The 23,367-nt window shown below is 44.3% G+C and overlaps 1 protein-coding gene across 1 annotated transcript in view; it reads right to left on the bottom strand.

Annotated features, from left to right (window-relative positions):
• Positions 1-12,128: 12,128 nt before the first annotated feature.
• PTPRO (protein tyrosine phosphatase receptor type O) overlaps positions 12,129-23,367 on the bottom strand; it is a 113,625-nt gene continuing 102,386 nt past the window's right edge. The window contains exons 24-27 of the mRNA XM_032593773.1: positions 22,682-22,836; positions 20,436-20,571; positions 15,354-15,474; positions 12,129-14,391 (exon numbers count right to left, since the gene is read on the bottom strand). Of these exons, the coding sequence (XP_032449664.1) occupies positions 15,370-15,474; positions 20,436-20,571; positions 22,682-22,836 (396 nt within the window). The 3' untranslated portion in view covers positions 12,129-14,391; positions 15,354-15,369. The remainder of the gene's footprint in view (positions 14,392-15,353; positions 15,475-20,435; positions 20,572-22,681; positions 22,837-23,367) is intronic.

Raw genomic sequence — 23,367 nt, 5'->3', positions numbered from 1 at the left:
TTCATTATCTTTTCCTTCTACCATCTAGTCAGAACTGGTCACAGTAGTAAAAACAAAAGTGCACGGCACTTACGATTACTAAGTGCTTCCACAGAAATGCTTCCTGAGGTTTCTGCAATAACTCTCTGAGTTTTATTTTGTAGATAAGGAAACAGCTTCCCAGGTCTAATTTCCCCCCAAGAGAATGATGAACATGACTCTAGATCTTTTCCATGTCATAAGCACAGGCACACATTTATAACTTGGCCCTTATTGAAAATCTCTGAAAATGTGGAAAATTTTCTCTCGATAAGACAAGAGAAAATAGATAGGAAAGGTGAGATAACCTGAGTGTATTGTGACGTAAGTGATATTACAAGAACTGGTGTAATTTATAAGGATGTCCTTATGCTATAAAACTCCAATGGAAAATAGCACCACAGTGGTGATTACAGGAAGCAGTTACCTCCTTCTGGGCTGTGGTAACAAAGGGGAGAACTGGGCTTAACAGAATTTCGAATCTTTGAGGGAGAGGGACTGCAGACTTTGGATCCAGACATCTGAGGAGTTTGGTCTGTGGTACCTGAGAAGTTTAGAGGAAAGACCCCACAGCTGGTACACAAACCTCTGAGACTGAGGCACAACCTGTCTGGTGCCATTGCCTCAGGAATTCAGATAAAATTTCAGCTGAGAAAACAGTGAAGCAAACCCACAGAGCTGGGATGCAGACCTCAGGAGACCACGCCAGCCAGCTGGTACTCAGATTTCCTTGAGGGCACAGTGAGGCCGCTCGGGAGTGTGGGGGGAAAACAAACAAACCGGTAACTGGAACCTGCTGGGGATCAACTGCTACTTCTAGAGTAAAGAACTATTATGAGGGTGATGTTAATATGATCAGGAAGTAAAACAGAAGGGAGCAAGTGCCTTGCCCCCTCTAGCTTCTTGTCTGCCTGTAGCACACTCCTTGGGCAGAATCCGTTGGGAACACACCTGGCAAAGCCCCAAATCATAAACATGAGAAAAGGGGTAGATTTGAAAGAGCTCAATAAACAATCCATTCCAGTTCTGGCTACTTGGCCTGTATACTTACTCTTCTATACTTATTTGAGATTCCACCTAATAATTTTTAAAAGTTCATACTTTCACCTAACAAGATGCATTCATCCTTCTCTTGTTTAAATGGTATTTAACTTAAAGAATTGGTTAAATAGGCAAAAAGACAACACTGAGTAATAACAGGACACAGCTTCCACACCTTGGTCTGGGGGAGCAAAGGAAGGGTTTGGGTTTATTAGCATTTAAATTTTTTTTTTCAACGTTTATTTATTTTTTGGGGGACAGAGAGAGACAGAGCATGAATGGGGGAGGGGCAGAGAGAGAGGGAGACACAGAATCGGAAACAGGCTCCAGGCTCTGAGCCATCAGCCCAGAGCCTGACGCGGGGCTCGAACTCACGGACCGCGAGATCGTGACCTGGCTGAAGTCGGACGCTTAACCGACTGCGCCACCCAGGCGCCCCGGTTTATTAGCATTTAGAAGTCTGGGGGAAGAGACCTAGAAATCTTGGATCCAGAGCCTTGGGGGAGGCACCGTCTGGCGTTGGTGCTGGTGCCTCAGGAGCACAGAGGAGAGATGCCATGAGGAGCTGGGACAGAGACCTTTGAGGAGAGGATTCTGGACACTTGATGCTCGTATCTCTGAGGGGGTGTAGTGAAGTTGGTTCTGAAAATGTAGGAGGGGGGAGACTAGAAACTAGAATCACCCACTGCTACTGGATTAATTGCAGCTGCCAAACTGGTGATCTCTTGACTGGTTAAACCATCTGATTATGGCGTGGCCTTTGTGTAGTTTTCTTCTTGTTCTTTGTGTTCACTGAGTGTCTTGGAATTGTGGGATCGCAGTTTTTACTAAATTTGGCAACATTTTCAGCAATTATTACTTCCTTTTTTTTTCTCTGTCCCTCCTGCCTTTCTAGCCTTGAAAGTCTCCCAATTGCATGTATATTAGACCATTTGATGTTTTCCCAAGTTCATTGATGCTCCTTTAATTTTTACCCAGTCCTTTTTCTCAGAGTTTCATTTTGGGTGGTTTCTATTGCTGTCTTCCAAGTTCGCTACTCTTCTGGAGTTTCTAGTCTGATTTTAGTCTCTTTCATTGTATTTTTCATTTCAGACATTAGAGTTTCCATCTCTAAAAGCTTCATTTGATATTTCAAAATATCTCCCATGTCTCCATTTGCTCAATATTTCTTTAACTTTATCAATCATAGAGAATACAGGGGTGCCTGGGTGGCTCAAGTTAGTTAAGTGTCCGGCTCTTGGTTTCAGCTCAGGTCATGATCTCACGGTTCATGAGATTGAGCCCTGCATCAGGCTCTGCACTAACAGTGCAGGGATTCTGTCTCTCCCTCTCTCTCTCTACCCCTGCCCTCCCTCAAAATACATTTTAAAAAAATCATAGAGAATACAGTTGAAATATATGTCTTAATGTTCTTGTTTATGGGTTCTATCATCATAACTTACAGGTTAATTTTAATTGATCTTTTTAATGCTTTATGGAGTGTTATTTCTTTGCTTCTTTATGTGCCTGGTGATTTTTAATCAGATTAAAGACATTGTAGGTTTTACCTTTTTGGATTCTTTTGTATTCCTATAAATATCTTCATGCTTTGTTTTGGGATGCTGTGAAGTTACTGGGAAAGAGTTTGGTTCTTTCTGATCTTGCCTTTGTTAGGTGGAACTTGAGAGTGGCATTTGCATTAAACCTAATTTTATGCCACTCTTGAGGCAAAACCCTTCTGAATACCCAACCTCTTGTTCCATGAATCAGCATGTTTTCTACTCTAGCCAATGGTGATAAGAACTATTCCTGGTTCTGAGTGAGCTCTGAGAATTGTTCCTCCAAACCTTTCAGGTGGTTCTTTCCTCAACCTTGAGCATTTTCTCATGTGCCTGCACTGGTTCATTTTCAACTTAAGTCTCTGTGGAGATCCTATAGAGATCTCCAGAACTCTCTATTCACACAGCTTCCTCCTCTCAATTACTCTGTGCTATGAACCTTAGCCCCTCTGTCCTTGCTACATTATAAGATTTGTGTCCTCAACTCAAGGAGTCTGTGAACTCCAAGTGGGCTCTCCCTCCCTGCAGCCCAGGTTGGAGACAATATCTAGGTAGAAAGCTGGAGCACTTGTAGGGTTTTTTTCGTTTGATGTTCATCTTTCAATGATCACAGCCATTTTAATGCCCAGTGTCCAGTATCTTGAAAACTGTTCTTTCATAAATTTCATACGTTTTGCTTGTTTTTTAATTTTTCAGGCTAGAGGGTAAATCCAGTTTCTCTGATTCCATCTGGGCCCAAACTTGGAGTCACCTTGCTTTTTAAAGTACACATTTCACTGAATATAGAAATGTAGGTTGCCAGTTTTTATTCTAGAACTTTAGAAGTGTTATTCCACTGATCTGTGGCTTCCATTGTTCATAATGGTAAGTCAGTCATCATTCATGCTTTTTCCTTCTGGCTGTTTTCAGGATTTTTTTTCCCAGTGTCTTTCATTTTCAACAGGTTGATTATAAAGTTAATAGATGTAGTTTTCTTGGTATTTATCCTGTGTGCACCTCAATGAATAATGTTTTCCCATTATCGAAGCCCATACTCTTTCCAGTACTTTTTTCTGCTTTCTCTCTTCCTCTCCTTGGCCTCCTATTTCATGTATATTAAGCCAGTTGATATCCCAGCAATCTCGGTGTCTCTTAATAAAATTTTTTCCCATTCTTCAGATTGGAAAATTATGTTACTATGTATTCAGGCTCACCAGCTCTCCTCTCTCCTACCCCTGTGATCTTTTTTCCAACATGCTGTTAATACAGAGTATTTTTCTTTTCAGTTATTGTATTTTATTAGTTGTAGGTTTTACATTTCATGCTTTTATTTAACTTTCATTTCTGTGCTGAGACTATCTGTTTACTCATTAAAATATTTCTCTTCAATCCTTTGAATGACTTTTAAAAAAATTTTTTTAGCATATAAAAGCTGCTTTATAATCCTTATCTGCTAAATCCAACATTTGGGTCATCTCAGGCTCAGTTTCTATTGATTGCTTTTTCTCTCTCCCACTGTGGGTTCTAGTTTCCATTTTCCTTGCATGTGTAGTAATTTTTTTTATTATATACCTGGCATTATAGATATGTTTTATATACTCTAGAACCTGTTATCTTTCTTTGAAGAGTATTCTTGTTCTGGCAAGCAATTCAGTACTGGCTGATCACTTTGAACTTGTATGTCTTTGATTTTATGCAAAGGATGGATCCTGATGGCTCAAAGTGTTTCATAAGGTCTTCTAACTTGATTTGCTTTATCTACAAGCTCTCTCTGTTCTGCATATCTGGTTATTGCTTAATTTTAGGCTTTGTCTGTACCTGTCAAGAGTAGTTTTTACTGTGGAGTCTTACTTCTAAGGAATTCCTTACTTCTAAGGAATTCTTACTTCTAAGGAATTTCCTTTTTTGGACGAATTTCTAGGGTGAATCTATCTCAGATAGATTCCCAAAGTGTTAAAGGGTGTTAAACAGGTCTCTTCCCTTTTGCTGGGCTGGACCTCTAATGTCCCCCAGCCCAACTTCCGCTGGTAGCTCTATTCCACTCTCACCCTTTTGGCAGCCACGCTCTGCTAAACATTGGGTGATGTTACCCTCTGCAAACTGGGGATACACTTCCAGATTTCTGTGGCCAGTCTCTGCACAAATAGTTCCACTCTGGTGCCCTTCTTTGGAAATTCTAGCCCCTTCCAGTGCCCTGACCTCTGATCTTTGCCTCCTCATTTCATCAGGACTAACTGTTCAAGCCTAGCTTGCTGCACTGTTGGGGAATTATCCCCAAAGAGCCAGTGAGTCTCCTTATCCCAATGACTGTAGTCTTATACTGCTTATAAGAGGTGAGCAGTAAATTTTCTCTTTCCCTCCACTTAAGACGCACTGGGTCATAGGATACTCTAATCACGTAAAACTCTTCCTTCCAATACTTTTCTCTAAGAAAATCTATAGGAAATTGAGATTCACTTGTTTTCGAAAAGTAAATTTATGGAGGCTGCATGAGGGATTATGTTAGAGTTCTCACCAGAACTGGGTCTGTGCACTCTCCTCTCAATGCTCATGCAAGGAGACCGGAACAATATTAGAAAGTATGCCTTTGGTTTGGTGTGGGGATGGGATGGGCAATGAATCAGGGCTCCTGCCAGGCCCAGATGGTCCTGGTCCAGGCTGGTCCCATGAGCTCTTTCCTTCCTGACTGTAGTCCTAGGCACTTGGCCCAATTCCTGCTTCTTTCCGTGTCCCTGAAGCCTGGCTGTGGAGTGGAGCATGATTTCTCCAACATTAGTTATTCCTGTCATCCCCCCAAATGAACAGTCTCTTGCAGATAATGGAAAAACAAGGAATAACACACACACAGTGAGAAATTAATATGTATAGCTTGTCCTGTTTTAAAGTTTCTTACTTTAAGCTGGTATCACCCGCTGAGTCCTTCTGCTCCCCATCTATTCTAGGGAAAGGGAAACAACCGAATTCAGTACCCTACGATCTCTCACATTACAGATTTTACAGATAACGAGGCTGAAACTCAGACATAAGTCAAGTAGTTTGTACAAAGTCACACAGTAAGTAGAAAAACTAAATTTGGACTCCGCTCTCTTGGACTTCTGCATATCCTGCAAATCTTTACCCTCAGATATCATAGGCCAGTGTATAAAAAAAAAATTGGAAGCATAAAAAGCATCCTTTCAAAACATGAAATTTTATATAACATACCACTGTATCAAACAGATAAAGTCAGAGCTTCTGTCACCGACGCTGCAGAGAGGAGATACGGAGCCTCATTTGGAAGCCCCTGGCCCAGGTCTCATAGGTTCCCTCCTCCACAAAGGCCCTTGCAGGTGAACATGAAGGTATATTGGGAGCTGATTATTCCATGCCCACAATTAGATCTGATCTCAGCATTTACACCGTTGGGAAATTTCAGGTGGCTGACCACCCCTTCAAAGGAATACTTTATTTAGACAGGAAAATAGCCTTTGGATATCATCTCTTTAGTTTCATACATAGGCTTTGAAGTAGACATTATAGAGGATGCTGATAAATTGTCAAATACTAGCTGATCCTGGTCCCAGTTTTCCTGGTGATGGCCGGGCTGGAACCAGGAAGAGGTACACATTTGCTGCAAGTCAGTCTGTGGTGTGGTTTATCCAGTAAACAACAGTGACAGGGTCTTCTTCGGCTCCTCGGAGGCATGTGGTAAGAGAATCCGCGTGACCAGTCACAAGATGAAAGTGGCAGAGCCATTGAGCCACAGGCAAAGACAATTGCCACGATCTGTTGTCTAGCTTACAAAATATAGCCCTTTGCAAGGCGACAAGGTCTAGAGTCTTAATGACATAGCAACCCAGTATTTTGCAGCCGATAAGTGAAGACACATTTCGCATCAGGAAAGCCGCCCAGGGAAGTGAATTTATTACCTCTTCACTACAACCAGTCTTATAGGGCAGAGTGTAGACATTTAGGTAATTCATTTCATTTGTCTTGTAGCAATAGGAAAAAGAAAAAAAAAGAAAAATGACTGTTTTATGCCTTGGTGACAGTGCAGTGGATTTACAAAACGCAAATTAAAACAGCTCTCTGGAAATTGCTTGGGTGCTTCTCACTTCCTTTAGCAATCGTCAGACTGCGTTTCCCACACCCCTGTCAGATGTACGTGCGCAGGTGGGGCCTCCCTTACCGAGTGGCTGACCCCAAGTGTGGCAGCACTCAGCGCGGAGGGTTGTAACTGCTAACTTGGGGAGCGGGCCTCATGGACCGGATCTCACGAGAAGTGCTCCCGCAGGGGATCCAGGAATCAACGGGACACGCCTACTCTGGGGACTTCTCGGTGCTGGAATGAGCGGGAGGTTTGGTGTTCGGAACCCGCCGAGAGGCTTGGAGAACCGGACGGCATTTACGCCACGCAGACGCTGCCAGGCCCCCAGCTGGTGCTTTACACAACCAGCTCTGACTCTCAGCACAACTCCACGGGACTGCTTGTACTTTGTGGGGACACTTGGGCTCAGCGATGGTGACTTCTCAAGGGCCCCCTGCTCTGACAAGCACGGGCCGCTGGAACTCCAAGTCTGCCCTTCCGCGTCCTCAAACCGCCAGGCACCACACCAAGGGCTTTACGTGTAATCCTCAACACGACCCTGTCCGGGAAATTCTTCTTATTCCCGCTCACAGACAAGGAGACTCATTCTCTCAGGCATCGAGCCGTGTCCCCAGGGGCGTCTGCTCACTCCGAGCCTGTATTCTTCAGTCCACCCAGGAAGGTTAACTCGTAACTCTTGCATCTTACAGTTTGTACAGATCAGCCTCTTTGTCTTCGAAGAAGTGGTCGGCTTTTCACACATTGTTTTATGCAGTGAATTTGCACAGCTTGCCTGCCCAATTACAGACGTTTTCACTGAATGCGAATCAGGCCGTGGCCTGGCTTTGCCTCCAGTGGGGGTTCTGTGCACCCAGACGCAAAATACACACTGTTGATGCACAGGGTAGCAGAGAGGCAAAGGAGAAAGTCAGGCCCGGACCATCCAGGACTCTGATCTGGAGGACCAGCTCCTGCTTCGGCACCACATGCCTATGACCCAGGAGTCCACACTGGGTCACAGGCTGCACCTCCTTTATATTCTGAGGTTTGTGACTGCGTGTGGTAGGAATGGAGGTGGGGTTCACTTGTCATCCTGGGGAAACTAACCCAGCCCAGTTCAGGGACCAGCTCCAGATGCTCTTACCAAATCTATTCAAGAACTCCAAGATGGCCCTTGGAGACTGTGGGAGGTTTGCCTGTCCCCGCCAGCTATGTAATATGCCGTTTCTCCAGGTATTGTTTTCAGCCCCACCGCATGTTGTTTCCTTTATCTTCTTGAAGCCCTGTGCTACCATAAAGCTACCACCACCGTGCCTATTTCACAGATGAGATAACTGAGTCACAGTCAGGCACAGAATCTCAGCTCAAGTCTCTCTCCATCTACAGCCCCTTGTTCTAAACCGCTCCACCCTGCGATGCTGCTTCCCCAGTTCACTCACAGGTTAAGGGCGGGGGGGACGTGATCCAGTTTGGTTTTGGACATAAAGGGGCCCTTCGAGACCATTCTGTTTTCTATTTGTAAAGGCAGTAGTGGTTGCAGTGACCTCTCTGTAGTTTAAATGGCCCTTTGGACTTTTTGGTATTCGTAGAAGTGAACAAAAATACTTTGAGCCAGCTGGCTTTGAACTTCTAGCTGCTGCTCTGGAACCTACCGTGATGTACAAGACACGAAGGCACGGCTTGCTGAGCTTCACCTCCCTTGCCGAGCCTCACGGCCTCCTGTGTGTTTGGGCTTTTATTGGTTGGAAACCACTGTGGGGCCTGTTGTTCACAGAAACCCTGGACTTTGATTCAGAGTCAATAGCCTCATTCAAGGCTAAAGACCTCAGGTGGGGTTCCTATATAATGGTCTTGTTATAGAGTTTAAAACGGGGTGACAAAGAGAAGGAGAGATCTAACGTGGGGGAAAACCACTTCTGGAGAAGAAGGCATATATTTCCATAGAAAACTTTATTTATTAAAAGAACCATCATTGCTCCTGTGGCCGTTTCCTGAGCACTTGTTTGCATTGTGGGGTGACCTTGCTCTGCCCTGTTTCATCTCTCACCTGCCTTCTGGGAACTTTATTGGGAAGTCCACACCACTGCCCAGGAAAACTCCCACGGTAACTGAAGCCACACACAGTTGTAAAGCGTATCCTGCTGTTGCCATATTATTTAAGAGCAGGGTGACAGCCAGAGCTGACGATACCATAATCACTGTGAGAACACGATGGAAATGTGTTACTTGGTCACATCATGAGTCGGTGCAGCAGGCATTCATTCCTGCTCCAGGTAGTGATTTGGAGCCCCAGCCTCCTTCTGTATTTTTGCCATCACCATCTTGATCTGGAGGGATGGAAATAGATAGATGATAGATAGATAGATAGATAGATAGACAGATGGACAGAGACGGAAGGTTGCTCCTGGGTGATCATCAGGGGTCACAGGCCAAGGAGTGGAGTTTAGCATTTCTGCCTACCTTGCCTTGGACAGCACTAATCGCAAGTAGCTGGAAAATGTAGCCCCAATAGGCTCTGTTACGTTTGCAGGCACAGTAAATTCATTGCATTCTGCTGAATAACACATGAGCTGGAGCTGTCTGTGGAGGCTTGGAAAGAAATTGTCACTTTAGAGTCAAGTGAAAAAGAAACGTTTCAGAAGGCAGGATTTGAGGTTAGGTTACTCACATGGGCCCTGGTGAATGATGGGTTTTCTGAATGCTTGCTGATTGCAAAATGAGTGTACATCATTAGTATTCCTTAATATAGTTCAATAGTCCTTAATACTTTAATATGGCAGTGTAGTCTTTTTTGGCCCTTCTAGAAAACAAACACCTATCCTGCTCTTGAGCCTGCATTGGATGCCTTATGTTTTCCTATCACAGCATCTGTAACACTTTGTTGCCCTTAGTTTCACTTCAAATTTCCCCAAATAGAATGTAAATTCCTTGAGGTAAGAACCTTGTTTCATCCATCTTCACAGCCCCAGTGCCTCGTAAGGGATGTTGAGTAAATAAATCATTTTTCGAGAGGGTTAGAAATCGGCTGTTTCTCAAATTGAATGGCTTGAAATTAGGTCTCTGTCCCAAGCAGCTCTGGACTCTAGCACTCACACAGCACCTGCCCTTTTACCAAAATGGGGAAGTGACTTGGGCTTCAAGCCTATATCCATGAGAGGCACAGACTCCTACATCGTTAGTGTCAGTAAAGTCCTTAGATGTGCAGACAGAGGAAGGGAATGCTGGTAATGCTTTCTGACAAATGAAGTGATGGACTGCCTGGTGAGGGGGCAATCCTACATACTGGAAGGGTTCAGTAGAAAAGAATCCACGATCTTCCAGGGAGATATATGATAATTCTCATCAAGGAAGAGGGACTATGTCACGGTCTGTGGTGACTAATGAGCAACAAAGATGATGGGAACCTAGTATTGCTGCTCTATAAACCATAGGGGAAAAGCCCAACACCATTATCCTCACTGGCCCCTCACTGCAGAAAATATATTAAGTTTTGAGATATATAAGTGAAACATGTTGAAGAAGTCTTGACTGATGTTTTCTTGGTCCTTCCAACAACGACAAAATTGATTCCATGACATATTTTTAGAAGACAGCATATGGCACCGTTTGTGCTTACGATGGTGCCTAGCCTATTGCACGGGGTCAAGAAATCTTTCCTTGGTTGGTTGATTCATTCAACATGATTAGGTAAACAAATATTTGTTGAATTAATGATTGAATAAACAAAGGAATCTTCCTTTACTCCGGGCTTAACAGTCTCACTTTTCTCAAGTCTTGTAATTTTGACCTGTTGTTTTCCACATCCCTAATGGTTCTGGTGACTGCCTTGGACAGCCTGCAGTTTCTTCTTCTCCTTCTTTTTTAAAAAATGTTTATTTATCTTTGAGAGAGAGAGAGAGAGAGAGGGAGAGAAAACACGGGAGGGGCAGAGATTGGGAGCCAGGATCCGAAGACAGAGGCCACCACAGGATGCGGGGCTCAAACTCACAGAACCGCGAGATCATGACCTGAGCTGAAGTCGGACGCTTCACCGACGGAGCCACCCAGGCACCCCTGGACAACCTTCAGTTTCTTAATGTCCCTGGAGATACGACTCCCCGAGCTACACACCGTACCCATCTTTAATTGAGGGCCCCGCCGGGATCAGGCCTTGCCATTGCATGGGCTGAAACTGACAAACAGCCTCTGGCTGTTCTGGGAGGCCCAGTGTCAGAGATGTCATAACTTAAGTTGTTTTTCAAATGCGTCAAATGCTGTGAAAAACTAGGGGTAGGAGTCTGCATATGTTATGTTTTGGTTGCTTTATAACCCCTTTGGCCAAAGTAGATGTTATATTTAGTCCTGGGCATGGCCTCTGGACTCTGAGCCTGTGCCGAACACCAGGCTAGAAAGCTGTGAGCCAGGAAGCGAGCCAGCTAATTTGAGGCACATTACATCAGACGTTTCCTGAGGTGGAAAGGAAGGCCTCCTTGCTAGAAAGCAGGGAGGATTTTGGCTCTTAGAGATTGGATTCAGTAACTTTAACTCCTTGGCTAAGGGCCAACCCACTAGCAAGCAGCTATCATATGGTCTGCAAAAAATTCAGATCCAAAGTCTCCAGATCCTGCTTTATATGTTAATACCACACCTTCCTTGAGAGATGGATTGCCTTTGGGGGAGTGGGAGTGGGGGGGGGGGCAGGGACAGCTTTTATAACAAAAGACATTAGAAAATCTGATAAAAGATTTTATAAAAGATTAAAATAATCTTACTAGCTTCTCTCATTTTAAATTTGGAGGGGTAACATTGACTTTGTACTGGAAAATTTATAAGCCTTGAATCAAAATGCTGTCCTAAAAAAATGTTGTAATTCGTCACTTTTCTTTTTCCTTTTCAAGTCACATAAAAGCATGTGTGGTGGTGGATATGTTGGTATTAGATATTAAATTTATAAATTAGGCCTTCATGGTAGTTTCTCAATTAACTTCAGAAACTGACTTTTGCAGTGAGGAAATCTGATCTCAATAGCACTCAATATTTTGTGATGATAAAGTCTTCCTCTCTCTCTGTACCACGTAGGCTAGTATGAACTGCATGTGCTAAGCGCCTCTATGTTTAGAAGGTTGTAGCACGACTCAGATGATTACAAAACAAAACACCTTATTAATAATACAGAGGCCCTGGCAGCCTCCGCTCTGAATGCTCACACTGAGTCCTGGAGTGAAAATGCAGGTGCTTAAAATGGTTTTAGGGTACCTGAAGGGACGAGATACAGAACATCTTTGGGTGAATTATCATGCTGATACTCTTTATACCTGAAAAATAGAGAGCTCTGAGGAGGTCACTGCTACAGTTGGTGAACTGAGATTCAGGAGAGGCAAGTTCCAAAGGCATCTGTTGGGATTAAAATCCAAGACTTCTCGGGCGCCGGGTGGCTCTGTTGGTTAAGCACCCGACTCTTGATTTCAGCTCAGGTCAAGATCTCATGGTTCACGAGTCAGTGCACAGACTGCTTGGGGTTCTCTCACTCTCTCTCTGCCCCTCTTGAGCTGTCTTGCATCTCTCAAAATCCAAGCCTTCTGATGGATGGATGCTTTCCCCACTCTAAGTTCTATAGTTTCAGGAGCACCAGCATACCAATGGACAAAGTAACTGCTGGGGAGACCCCTGAGGGAGCCATCTGGAAAAGTGCTTTCGTGTGCCCTTTCTGTGGTCTAAACTCTTGAGTCTCCAGTCTCAACTCTGGATACTTCATTTTCTCTTTTGGGAAAGTTGATCTGGTACTATTTGATCCCTACACTGAAGGGGTGCTCAAGAAAAACATGAAATATTTATGAAGTGCTTTAAGTTTCAGGGGAAGTAATATTCCAGCCTACGAAAACGAAATGGATTCTGGCTTACCCATGCACCTTATCGGCTCATCCAAGTTTGCGCACATCACTCCTGACCTGTCCTTGTGTGAAAATCTAAGGATGTCACACATACACTCGCCACCTCTCTTTAGCCCTGTGTGTTCCCGCGAATGGAGTGGGTGATACATTATTAACATGTCCAAGAAGGGAAATGAAGAGGTAGGGGTGAGAAGAGGAGGTGGCAGCAGGGAGGCGAGAAGGAGAGGAAAGGAGGTAAGAACTGACAATGCCTGAGGAGCCCAAGCTGTTAACCTGCAGGGTGTGGGCATCTTCTGCTGTTCCCCCTGCAAGGTGAACCTGACACTCGCTGGCCAGGTCTTGCACAGAACTGTGCCAAGGTCCGCGGTGGCCAGGGCTCCTCGGTGACGAGAGACAGTAGGGTGTGGAGCTGTTCACTTGGCATCCTTCACCACCACTAAGGTCACCGATAAAATATTAAGCTGATCCTGGGTACATGGCTTCATGAAGATGATCGGGAATGAAGGGAAGCCAGGGCGAGGGGCAGCCATCAGATCAGATGCACAGAGGAGAGCACGCGCACGCGCACGGGGAGGCAGGACAGCCACGTTGCCACAGTGAAGCAGTCAGCTTGTGTTTACTTTCCACTCAGAATGTTTCCCTTTGTATATCCGTACCATCACCTCTTGTTTTTTAAGGAAGTGACACAAAATAACAGGCTTCACAATGCCGTCAAATGTCACAATACACAGTCATGTACTGTAATTGTACAAAATCGGAAGAATAAAATGTTACTAGTTAACACTGGTTAAAATCAAACGGACAACCAAAAATGAAACCAAACGAAAAGAAATCAAACGCTGGAATCCATAGAAACGCCTGACAATATTACCCAAAAACGCCGCCAAATAATTGTCCTAGCATGCTGCAGCTCATTGCCATAACTTCATAAGTTCCCAGCTCTTTGGGGGAAAGAAAGTGCGTTTTCACAGCCTACAGTTCTCAAAGAAACAGCTTGCACATGTATGCAGGTCAACAGATAAAGGAATGCAAACTCCAGGCACCAGGGTTGCTCAGACAGCAGTGGAGTCTAAAGAGTCCTTCTTAAAACCATTCTGAACCAGATCTGATTTGTTGAAAAACAATCTGGAGGGTGACATTAGTTCAAGAGGGCCAAGGAAAAAACAGCTGTTAATAAGGAAGAAAACCATCAAGAACTAGAACAATTAAGACTTAAATATTTTTCCTACTCTACTTTGAAGCTGAATTACAGCTCTTCATATTTGGAAAAGATATGCAGTTGATCCGTGGGTACAACCCCTCTCTCTTCCCCCCTGCACCCTCCCCCCCCTCCTGATCCAGCATCTGAATGTCGGAGTACAGATTTTGCCAGTTCAATTTCCGTGAAGCAGAATTACCGTTTCCTCATGTGTGGCCATGCCGCTTTTTAACAATGAGGTATAATTTGATACTAACAATGCCTGTTCCCTCTTGGGCTACGGGCTTGATCGGTCATGTGGGTAGAAAACAATTCAACTTCCTGATAAAATCACACATACAAAAATTATTGCACTTAGAAACAACAACAACAAAAACTCAGCCCAACCAGCCAAGGGCCAAGAAAACTCTTCTTCGGAAGTGCTGTGCTTCCTGCCCTTTGCAGAGCGTCTGGACCTTTCTGGTGTTCGGTTGAATGTGGTCCGTTATTCAATGTCCAGAAGTAAAAGAGTCCAAAAGACACTGGAGGCTCTTTAAGGCTAAGTCTTCCCGGTGCTTCAATGAGATAAATTATCTCCTTGGCCACATACTACAAAGCAGGGGCTCTTCTTAGCAAAGTGGCTAGCAGAGCCCCTAAAAAACTCTGGAAGCAAGGGAGGATGGGTGCACACCATGTCCTGTCCTGTGGGGGGGGGGGGGGGAGAGAGAGAGAGAGAGAGAGATTGAAAGAGAGAGTAAGCGGTCTGGGAGGGTCAAGCCACACATGGACAGCTCTGTGACATAGGTTTATCTGTACATCTTTCTCTGTGTAAGCCTTTCCTGTGGATCTAAATATCTTTCCCTTTTCCGCAGATTTGTCTCTGTCTTAGTCTTTATCCTTCCTGCCTCTTCGGGCTTTCTGTCTTTTGATGGATAGAAAGGTAGAATGCTAATCTTACCTTGCTACCCACTGGTCCATACGCTACTTATCCTTCCATTTTCCTGCCACAATGCACAGCTACCTTCTCCACACCCTGTGAATGGTCCCCCCACCCCCACCTCAGTGTAGTCAGATACATTTCACACTCCGTTTACTGACTTGAATTGGCATATTGTTACTTCAGCTAAGATTACTTACACCTCCCAAATCTGATCTCCTGGTCGAATTTGAGCACAAGGCACCAACCATGTTACTAATGTTTTCAGGAAGCTCTCAGGAAAATGTTCACATCATGGATGAGATCAAGGCATTCTTAAACTCCACTATTCTGAGAATATTGCCAATACTGTTTTTCTTCTCTGGGATGTGTGCTCCAGCTCACGTCTTTTTTGTAACTAACCCCTCGTATGACCCTTGTAATCAATAAAACATTTGCACAAAATATCTAGATAGAGTTGGGTGAGAGTATCCTGACATTTCGTGCATGGATCCAGTATCAGAACAATTTAAACTTCAGGTGGAGAGAATGAAGGTCATGTCACAAGGAGTTGCTGAAGCCCCTAATGTCACACTTACCAACCCGGGTACATGGAAGCTCTAAGATCTGCAATGGTATTAATCTCGCCCTGTGACCCCACTCGTGGGGGCAGAATCCATACAACTGGTGACTGCTGCCTTTTGTTGTTCTAAGACAGAGTGCCCGTGATGGCCTTTTCTCTACTTACTGCTCCGGGTTCTGAACTAGGACTTGCTAACATTCTCGTAGATGACATCACTGATGCAGAACTGTTGTTTCTTCTTCGTCCACATCAGCTGCACACACTGATGGATAAAAATGTACTGCTCCTGGTGCATAGGACAAAAACGTGTTTCAGAACAAGATATTTTTGTGCAAACACGTGCCAAGACAGACTATTTTAATCCTATGGCAGGATTAAATACCATGATGTCAAAAAACAATTTCCATTATTTCTGAAATAATTTTATCACTAGGAAATCCAAGAGAATCCACCGTAAAAATATTCTGATTAATAATAGAGTTTACGTAATCACCGCTTAATGTTAAAGAAAATGTCCAATCGATAAATCATGGGCCTCTTTTGAAAAAAAAAATAGCGTATCACTTCATAATATACACCAAAATAAAATCGAGGAAGTTTACTAAATTAAGCCATAAAAATATAGGGGGGGGGATATAGGTTAATTTTTCTCTGATTCCTTTTAGGAAGGACTTTCTAAACTTCAAAACGATGTAACAAATTACAGATGAAACTTTGAAAGCACTGTATATGAAACAAAGTGAAAAGAATAAAATAAAGGTCAAACCAGAAACTGGGAGAGAAAATTATTTTCTAGAATTATGACGAAAAGTCGATACCTTTACTTTTCTTTAAAATTCCTCCAATCAGTAACACACACACTTAAACTGACAAAATATATCGACAATTAGACCAAATATTCCTAGAAGGCAGGGACTGTATCTTTTTATTCCTAATGTCTAGCACTCAGCTTGTGCTTAGTAAATATTTTCTGAAGTAAACTGAGGAAATATTAAACCATAAGCAAAAAATGGCGACATAATAAAAAAATGTAAATTCAAACAATTGGTTTTCATCCATGATGTGAGCAAAACCGAAGGGGAAAAGTCACATTCAATGATAACTTGAGCTTGTTGAAGCCGTTGTTTTCATCTGTGGTTGGCAGAAGTATTATTAATAAAGTGCTAATAAGTGACACTCTGGACGCAGACAGTAAACAAGTGGGAAAAGAGCCCAATTAAGGTTCTATTAAAAGGAGAATGGTTTAAATAAGTTACAGCAGATCTATACTGAAACACTATTCAGTCTTTAAAATGAGATTTATAGAATTTTGGACAATTTGGGATGATAGATACACAGAGCAAAATGTTAGGTGGAAAATTAGAATGTAAAATTAGCATATGTATATGTAGCATCGAAGCACAACTGGATGAAAGTTATACTTGACTGAAGATGGAGATGAAATGCATCAGCATATGGAGAGTAACTGTCTTAGTGCCATGAAATCAAAGAAACTTCATGATCTTTCTACTTTGTCTTCATTGCCTAGAGCGTCTCTGTAAGTAATACCATTAGAAATAACCTTGAAATAGAAACCAGTCATGGTATTCGCAGGATTTAAGGAGTCTTTTGTACAACTTTATAAAATATAGGTTAATGCTTCAAACCTCACTGAGTTGATACCTAAGCCCAATCTGTATTTTTCAACAAGCTTTGGAAAAAATACATTCCCTTATTTTTAAAATTTTTTTATTATTTTTTTAATTATTTTTTTTAACATTTATTTATTTTTGAGACAGAGAGAGACACAGCATGAACGGGGGAGGAGCAGAGAGAGAGGGAGACACAGAATCGGAAGCAGGCTCCAGGCTCCGAGCCATCAGCCCAGAGCCTGACGCGGGGCTCAAACTCACGGACCGTGAGATGGTGACCTGAGTCGAAGTCGGACGCTTAACCGACTGAGCCACCCAGGCGCCCCTAAAATTTTTTTATTATTTTTGAGAGAGAGAGAGAGAGAGAGCCCAAACAGGGGAGGGGCAGAGAGAGAGGGAGACACAGAATCCAAAGTAGGCTCCAGGCTCTGAGCTGTCAGCACAGAGCCTGACGCAGGGCCCGAACTCATGAACCTGAGCTGAAGTCGGACACTTAGCTGACTGAGCCACCCAGGCGCCCCATATATTCCCTTATTTTGTGATAATATCAATAACTGGCTACCTCTTCTCATTATCACACACCACTCTGTTGTTTCTGGTGTTGTGTCAGGCACTGGGCACAGTTAAGGCCAGAAACTGCCTGGCTCTTCACTGCGTAACTGTTCAGTGGCCAAACTTGGGTGTCAAAAAATTAAAAAAAAAAAAAAAGTAGACAGACCACAGGCAAAGTAAATAAAAGACTATTTACAGACACAACCTTGAGGGCCCCTGAGAAGCCTAAGCTGCCGATCAGGAGAATGGCTGCTCAAAGCAAAGCCGTCACTGACCTCCAGGGAAAGCCTATTAGAAGAAAATCAAACAAAACGTTTGATAAAAATAGAAGAGAGCCCAGGAGAGGTGAATGCCATCCATACAGAGCCCTTTACAGTTTCACCGTGCTTGTCTAGGTGATATTTCCATGATGTGTGCTGTACGATTCACAAATACATCATTCACATTTTACAGATGACGGAGGGCCTGTGAGAGGTGAAGGGGGTTGTACAGAGGCCATGCTGTGACCCAGGCCCTCATGGGGTCTCACCCCACCACCCCTACTCTCTAACTGCCCTTCCTGCTCTTGTGGAGAGGCCCAGACCACGTGCCCGGTCAGTTGAGAAAAGGCAAGAGGGCATGTCAACGCTGCAGACCATGCAGCATGTTGCCGGGACGTGAAATGTGCATCTCAGGACACAGCTGTTTTAATCGGTAACTTCTGCAATTGCTTGAGTGGGGCGGGGTGGTGGAATGGAGATGGCGGATAGTCTAGAGGAGGCAGGAAAATTAGAAACCAGCCACGGGAGGAAACCCGGTACACAGCACGCAGGCGGTTTATAGAGAGAGAATCCGAACTGGCCTCTTGAAAATCATTAGTGTCAACGGGGTACTGTGGGATGATAAAGCTGAAGAAAATAATTGTTTGACTCCGCTCCTTACGTGTTAACATCAGTCAAGTAGAAGACAGAAGGTCTGGGGGGTATGAACGGGCTCAAGAAGGATGTTAGGAAAACCCTAACATTCAAAATACAGGCTGAACCATGATGAGCATAGAAGCCATGAAAAATAAAGGTAAATGGACAAGATGTTTCAGACGTAACTAACAAAACGGAGATAAATAAGTAACTCCAACTAGAAAGCATCCATTGCAGAATCCTGAGGGAACTCAAGAAGCTGGAACAGTTGGAAAAAATCAGTAACCTGTGGTGACCTCCGCCTCTTTTACTGACTGAGTTTTCCCACAAGAGTTCAGGGAAGGGATGCTGTACTTTAAAAAGACCGTTTCCCTGGAGATGTCAACCTAAAATGCTGCCCCAAACAAAGAAGCCAAACAACCAAAATGCGGGGCCAGAGCGTTAGGGAGAAAAACAAAATACTTCCTCAGCTCTGCAGAGAGGCACATGGAGGCTGCTCTAGCTTTGTGCGATTACCACATGCGAGGAAAGATAATGGCGCTGAGAACTGGATGGAGGGTCGGCCATGTGAAGGTAGTTTTTAAAAGGGGATTAAGATTCTGTAATTGGGAAAGCCATAGGCAAACAGGCTATAATCAAAGTCTATAAAGTTATAAGAGGCATAAATTAAGTCAATGGGGCAGACAATTCATTACATCCAAAATACTTAAAATAAGGAGTGGCCCTTTGAAGGCTGGGGATTACTATACATAATGGGGACATTTTAAACCACATATGAGGATGTAAATTTATAGAAGTGGAAACCAAAAATATGGACCGATTCATAAAGCACTGTTTAATCACTAGGTAGTGGGCTTCTCTGGGGAACCAGCACATTTCAAGCTTACGATAAGGAGGTAATATTAGTTCACGTCCCCACCACTGTAAATTAGAAGGCAGCAGAGTTGGGATGTGAGTGGGTTCAAGGAAGTGAGGAAGCAAACACATCATCAATGAGGCACCTGCGTGTGAATGGGTCACTCTTTCCAAAGTGGTATGATCTTGCTATAGCTCAGAAATAAATACCATCCATCGGCTGTGTCCAGCCTTGGAAAGGTGGGAGTGGGGAGGCAGGAGAGCAAACAGAGGCAGAGGAGAAAAACCCGGGCACTAACAGCAGCCATGGCTGCACGCTTTTTGAGTTAGACTGACATCTAGTGGTGCATCATAGAAAAAGCAGGAAAAAGACTAAGGCACCATTTAGTCTGGAAATGAAATACGAGGTCAGGCCTGGTTGTGTTGTACTCTACAAGCATTCCTCTTGCACACCCCTTGGGGGAAAAAAGGGATTATTGTAAGCTGGAAGCTAAGAAGTCACGACTATGGTTTGGTGATTAGGATCAGGAACAAGCTATTGTGTGTAGGCTTCGGGGCGCCCCCAGGTGCACACCTGTTGCTGTTTGGAGGCAGTGTGTGTTGTGTGGTGGCAGCGGCCAGGGGCTGCCACTCCAGCCAGGGTGCATTCTGAGGCTTGCAGGGAGGAGAAGGCTTGGCTGAAGAGGAGGAGGAGGGAGCATATAACACCGCTGGATATTTCTGGGGGATGTTCCCTTGTTGTTACAATGATAAATCCATTCATTTAGACCAAGGGAACTGGCTGCACTGCTAGGTTGGGAGCTGGAAAGCCTTAAAATCATAAGGGGGACAGGAAGCATAAATCAGCCCTTGATCATCATCAAAAGTGCATTGGGACAGAGGGTTATGGAGGACAAACTAATGCCAAACTAACTGAACCAAATCTAGCATTTCAAGTATGAAGTAAATCACGTCAGTTCCACAGTCCCCACTCGGTGGCATTTACCCAGATTGGCTGTCACCTTCACTGAAGTCTCAGTCTGTTCAAAGAGGCTTTATTCCATTATAGATATCATAGATACATCCACGTGCTCTGGATTATGAAGGGCATATGATGCCAACAACAGTGCCAGCTCTATGCACTGAAGAGATTGCTAGAAGCTAGTATCTTTTTTTTTTAATACCCTGAAGCAGTTTGAACATGAACAATAAAAAGCTGGGACTAGTGGATGCAGAAAAAAAATGGACACAACAGTTTTGAAACATGAGATTGAATAATGAGAAGTTTCTCATTCCAGGGCAAATTTGAAAATGCGTATTGATTCTGCTCCTACCTCTGTCTGCACCATAGACATCCGGTATGATCGCATTTCAGACACCAGCCCTAAGATGTCGACAAACTCGTGATCCCGAATGTGCTGCAAGAGCCTGTCCAGGGCAATGAATGTTCCTGTCCGTCCTACTCCAGCACTGCAAAAGAGTGTTCAGACAACATATTCCTCAGACATATTCTTCTGAGCTGTTGCAAACAAACTGGCAATTTAAAACCCGCCAAACTACAGGTGGCACCACTGAGAAAAGGGAAGAACTCCTGAGAGTATTTTCCTAACCGATTTTGAAGTGTGCAGTTGTGGTCCGGGGTGTCGTTCGATGGCACATTTCTGACTATCCCTGCCACCTCACTTAAGGAGATGTGGGTCTGCACTGCCTCACACACACCCCCTCTCCCGCAGGGCCCTCTGCTTCCGGAGGAAAGTGATGATTCCACGTAGAGCCTGTTGGAGAGCTGATACACATAAACAGTTGCAGCGTTCTGCGTAACCTCAGAGTTAGGCGCACACACCCTGCTGGAAAGTCGGCTTGAGATGCCACACACCAGCTCTAGCTCTGGGGCCATAGCAACTTGTGTGCCGTCAGGCCTAAGTTGAGTTCACCATCCCAGACCTTCCTTACAGCACACCGGCCATTCTGGTGGGTCCTGGGCCTGCTTCCGTCTCCCAGCGATCTTTTAGATAGTTGCCTCCAAATCACATTTGATATTTGGACTCAGTCTCTTCCAGTCCCCAAATCCCAGGGCTCAGAGAGTGGAACAAAGTGGAGCGAGTGACTGACACTGACCGCCGCCCACCGGCGGTCAGGAGAGCCCCCAGTTCTACATTCAAGTCAGCTCTTCTCCCCCAACCACTGAGAGGCTGCGGATTGTGAATTATGGTAAAATGAGAAAAGAGAAAGTCTCTGCTGGGAGAGAAATCCAACACTAGAAGCCTCGAGTTCAGAGATTGCTTTTCTACAAGACAACTCTTCCCTCCTAAGACTTACTGTCTAAGAGAAAACGTTCTGCCTCTGGGTGAGCAGCCATAAAGTCACATCCAGAGCTGTGGCTGCTTCCTGCTTGGAAAGGAACCACGAGTTTGACCGCGTGGTTGAGCACCTTTATTATCTGCTCATGGGAAGAATGGTGTTGAAACTAGATAATGTTGTCTGGTGACGCCTGTGAACATGTGAGATGAACTCACGCAAGAATATCCTCCCTGATCCCAAACTGGGTAGCTTACAAAGTGTTTTTCTTTCTGGACAGACACAGACACATACTTCTCTTTCTCTGTCCCCACCCCTCCCCCCCACCCCTCTCTCTCTCTCTCTCATACACACACACACACACACACACACACACACAGGCACACACACTCCCCTAGCCATTCTGGTTCACAAAGGCCAAGGTGTTAGACCCAGGATTATAGACTTATTTACTTAGGTTGACATGGCTACCAGTGCCTCCTCTAACATCCCCATTCCATTTCTATCTGTGGCATACAGTGGGAACATATTTATATCCCATGCTCTTTGGGAGTTGCATAAAAATTTTGCAACGAAATCATGTCAGACTGATGGATTTTGATGGAGATTTGGTTCACTTGGTGAGAAAGAAAGCTTAAATTCAAAGATAATGTTTCTCCTAAGGAATTAGTGTGGCCCTTGTTTTTGGATAATGTGCTAGATCATACAACCCCTTTCATTTGAGCTGTCTAGAAATTCAGAGACAATCTCTAAGAGCAATCATAGCAAATGTCTATCTGAATGAGCTGAATACTTTCATTTCTCCTTTCCCTCATCTTGCTTTTATGTCTATTAATATTATTCTGGGCTGTGATTGGCTATTTTTAATCTGCCCTTGCAGTTGGCCATGTTACAAACCACTCGGGATCTCTCATAGGCTGGGGGTAATTTCACACAGTACCTAAAGGCACGACCTTTAGAGACCGTGCACCTGGAGTTGAGTCCTAACCCCTCCACGTTCTGGCTGCACGAATTTGAGCAAGTCCCTTAACCTCCCCACTTCTTTCTTTCAGCTGAGAATGAGAATAAAAATATCTATTTCATAGGCTATAGGAGATAGGAAAAGCCACGTTATAAGCAAATTGTGTACCTAGTAAGGTATCAGTGAGTTGTAAATGTTATAGATTCATAATTCATTTAATCGTTAATTCACTGTGCTCAGGGATTTATGGACTGGTGGGTGATTCCCTTTATAAAGCAAAGCCTGTGGTGCTGCGACAGAAAATGCGGCTGATGAGTTTACCTGCAGTGCACGATCATGGGGCCTTTGCTCTTGGTAGCTTGCTGTCGAACCACGTGTACAAACTGAAGGATACTTTCTGCAGCATTTGCTGTGGGCACACCGTGATCAGGCCACGCCGTGTAGTTGAAATGCATCACATCCTGCATCTCGTCAGCCTTTAGGAGAAAAAGCCAAAGCGAGCATTAATCTCTCGGTCCACTAGCCAGCTGGCCCGGGCCGCCACTGCAGCTCACAAGTTAATGCCATTAAGAAGTGAAAGCCATGTTCCACTCCTGGTCAGCACACTTCCCTTTCCAGCTCTGAGGATCGTGTCTGGCACAAAGCAGGCCCTGGAGAAAAAATACTAATTGTTTAAAACTTCAAATAGTAGGATAAATCGGCGAATCCAGGCCTGTGCGGAGATGAGAGCATAAGCAGATCAGGGTGTGTATTCTGGCTCGGCCGTTTAGCAATGGCATCAGCTTTGGCCCAAAAATACCGTGGGAGGTGCTATTGGTGACCCTCCCCCATAGGGTCCCCTTTGCCAGGCTGACTGCCCCTTTTCCAGCTGCTGCTAACAGCATATGGCTCTGTCGTCCTCATGGTTGTCCCTCCACGCAGGGAAATGCCTTGCTGGAGTGCGCCTGAGAGGATGTGTTCTCCTACTGAGGGCAGTCCACAGCTACGGAGTGACCGATATTGGGGTA

This window comes from Lynx canadensis, chromosome B4 (assembly GCF_007474595.2).
Source record: "Lynx canadensis isolate LIC74 chromosome B4, mLynCan4.pri.v2, whole genome shotgun sequence".
In the NCBI taxonomy this organism is placed as follows: domain Eukaryota; kingdom Metazoa; phylum Chordata; class Mammalia; order Carnivora; family Felidae; genus Lynx; species Lynx canadensis.
Note: the sequence above shows the minus strand (reverse complement) of the source record. Positions and strands in the feature narration are given on the sequence as shown.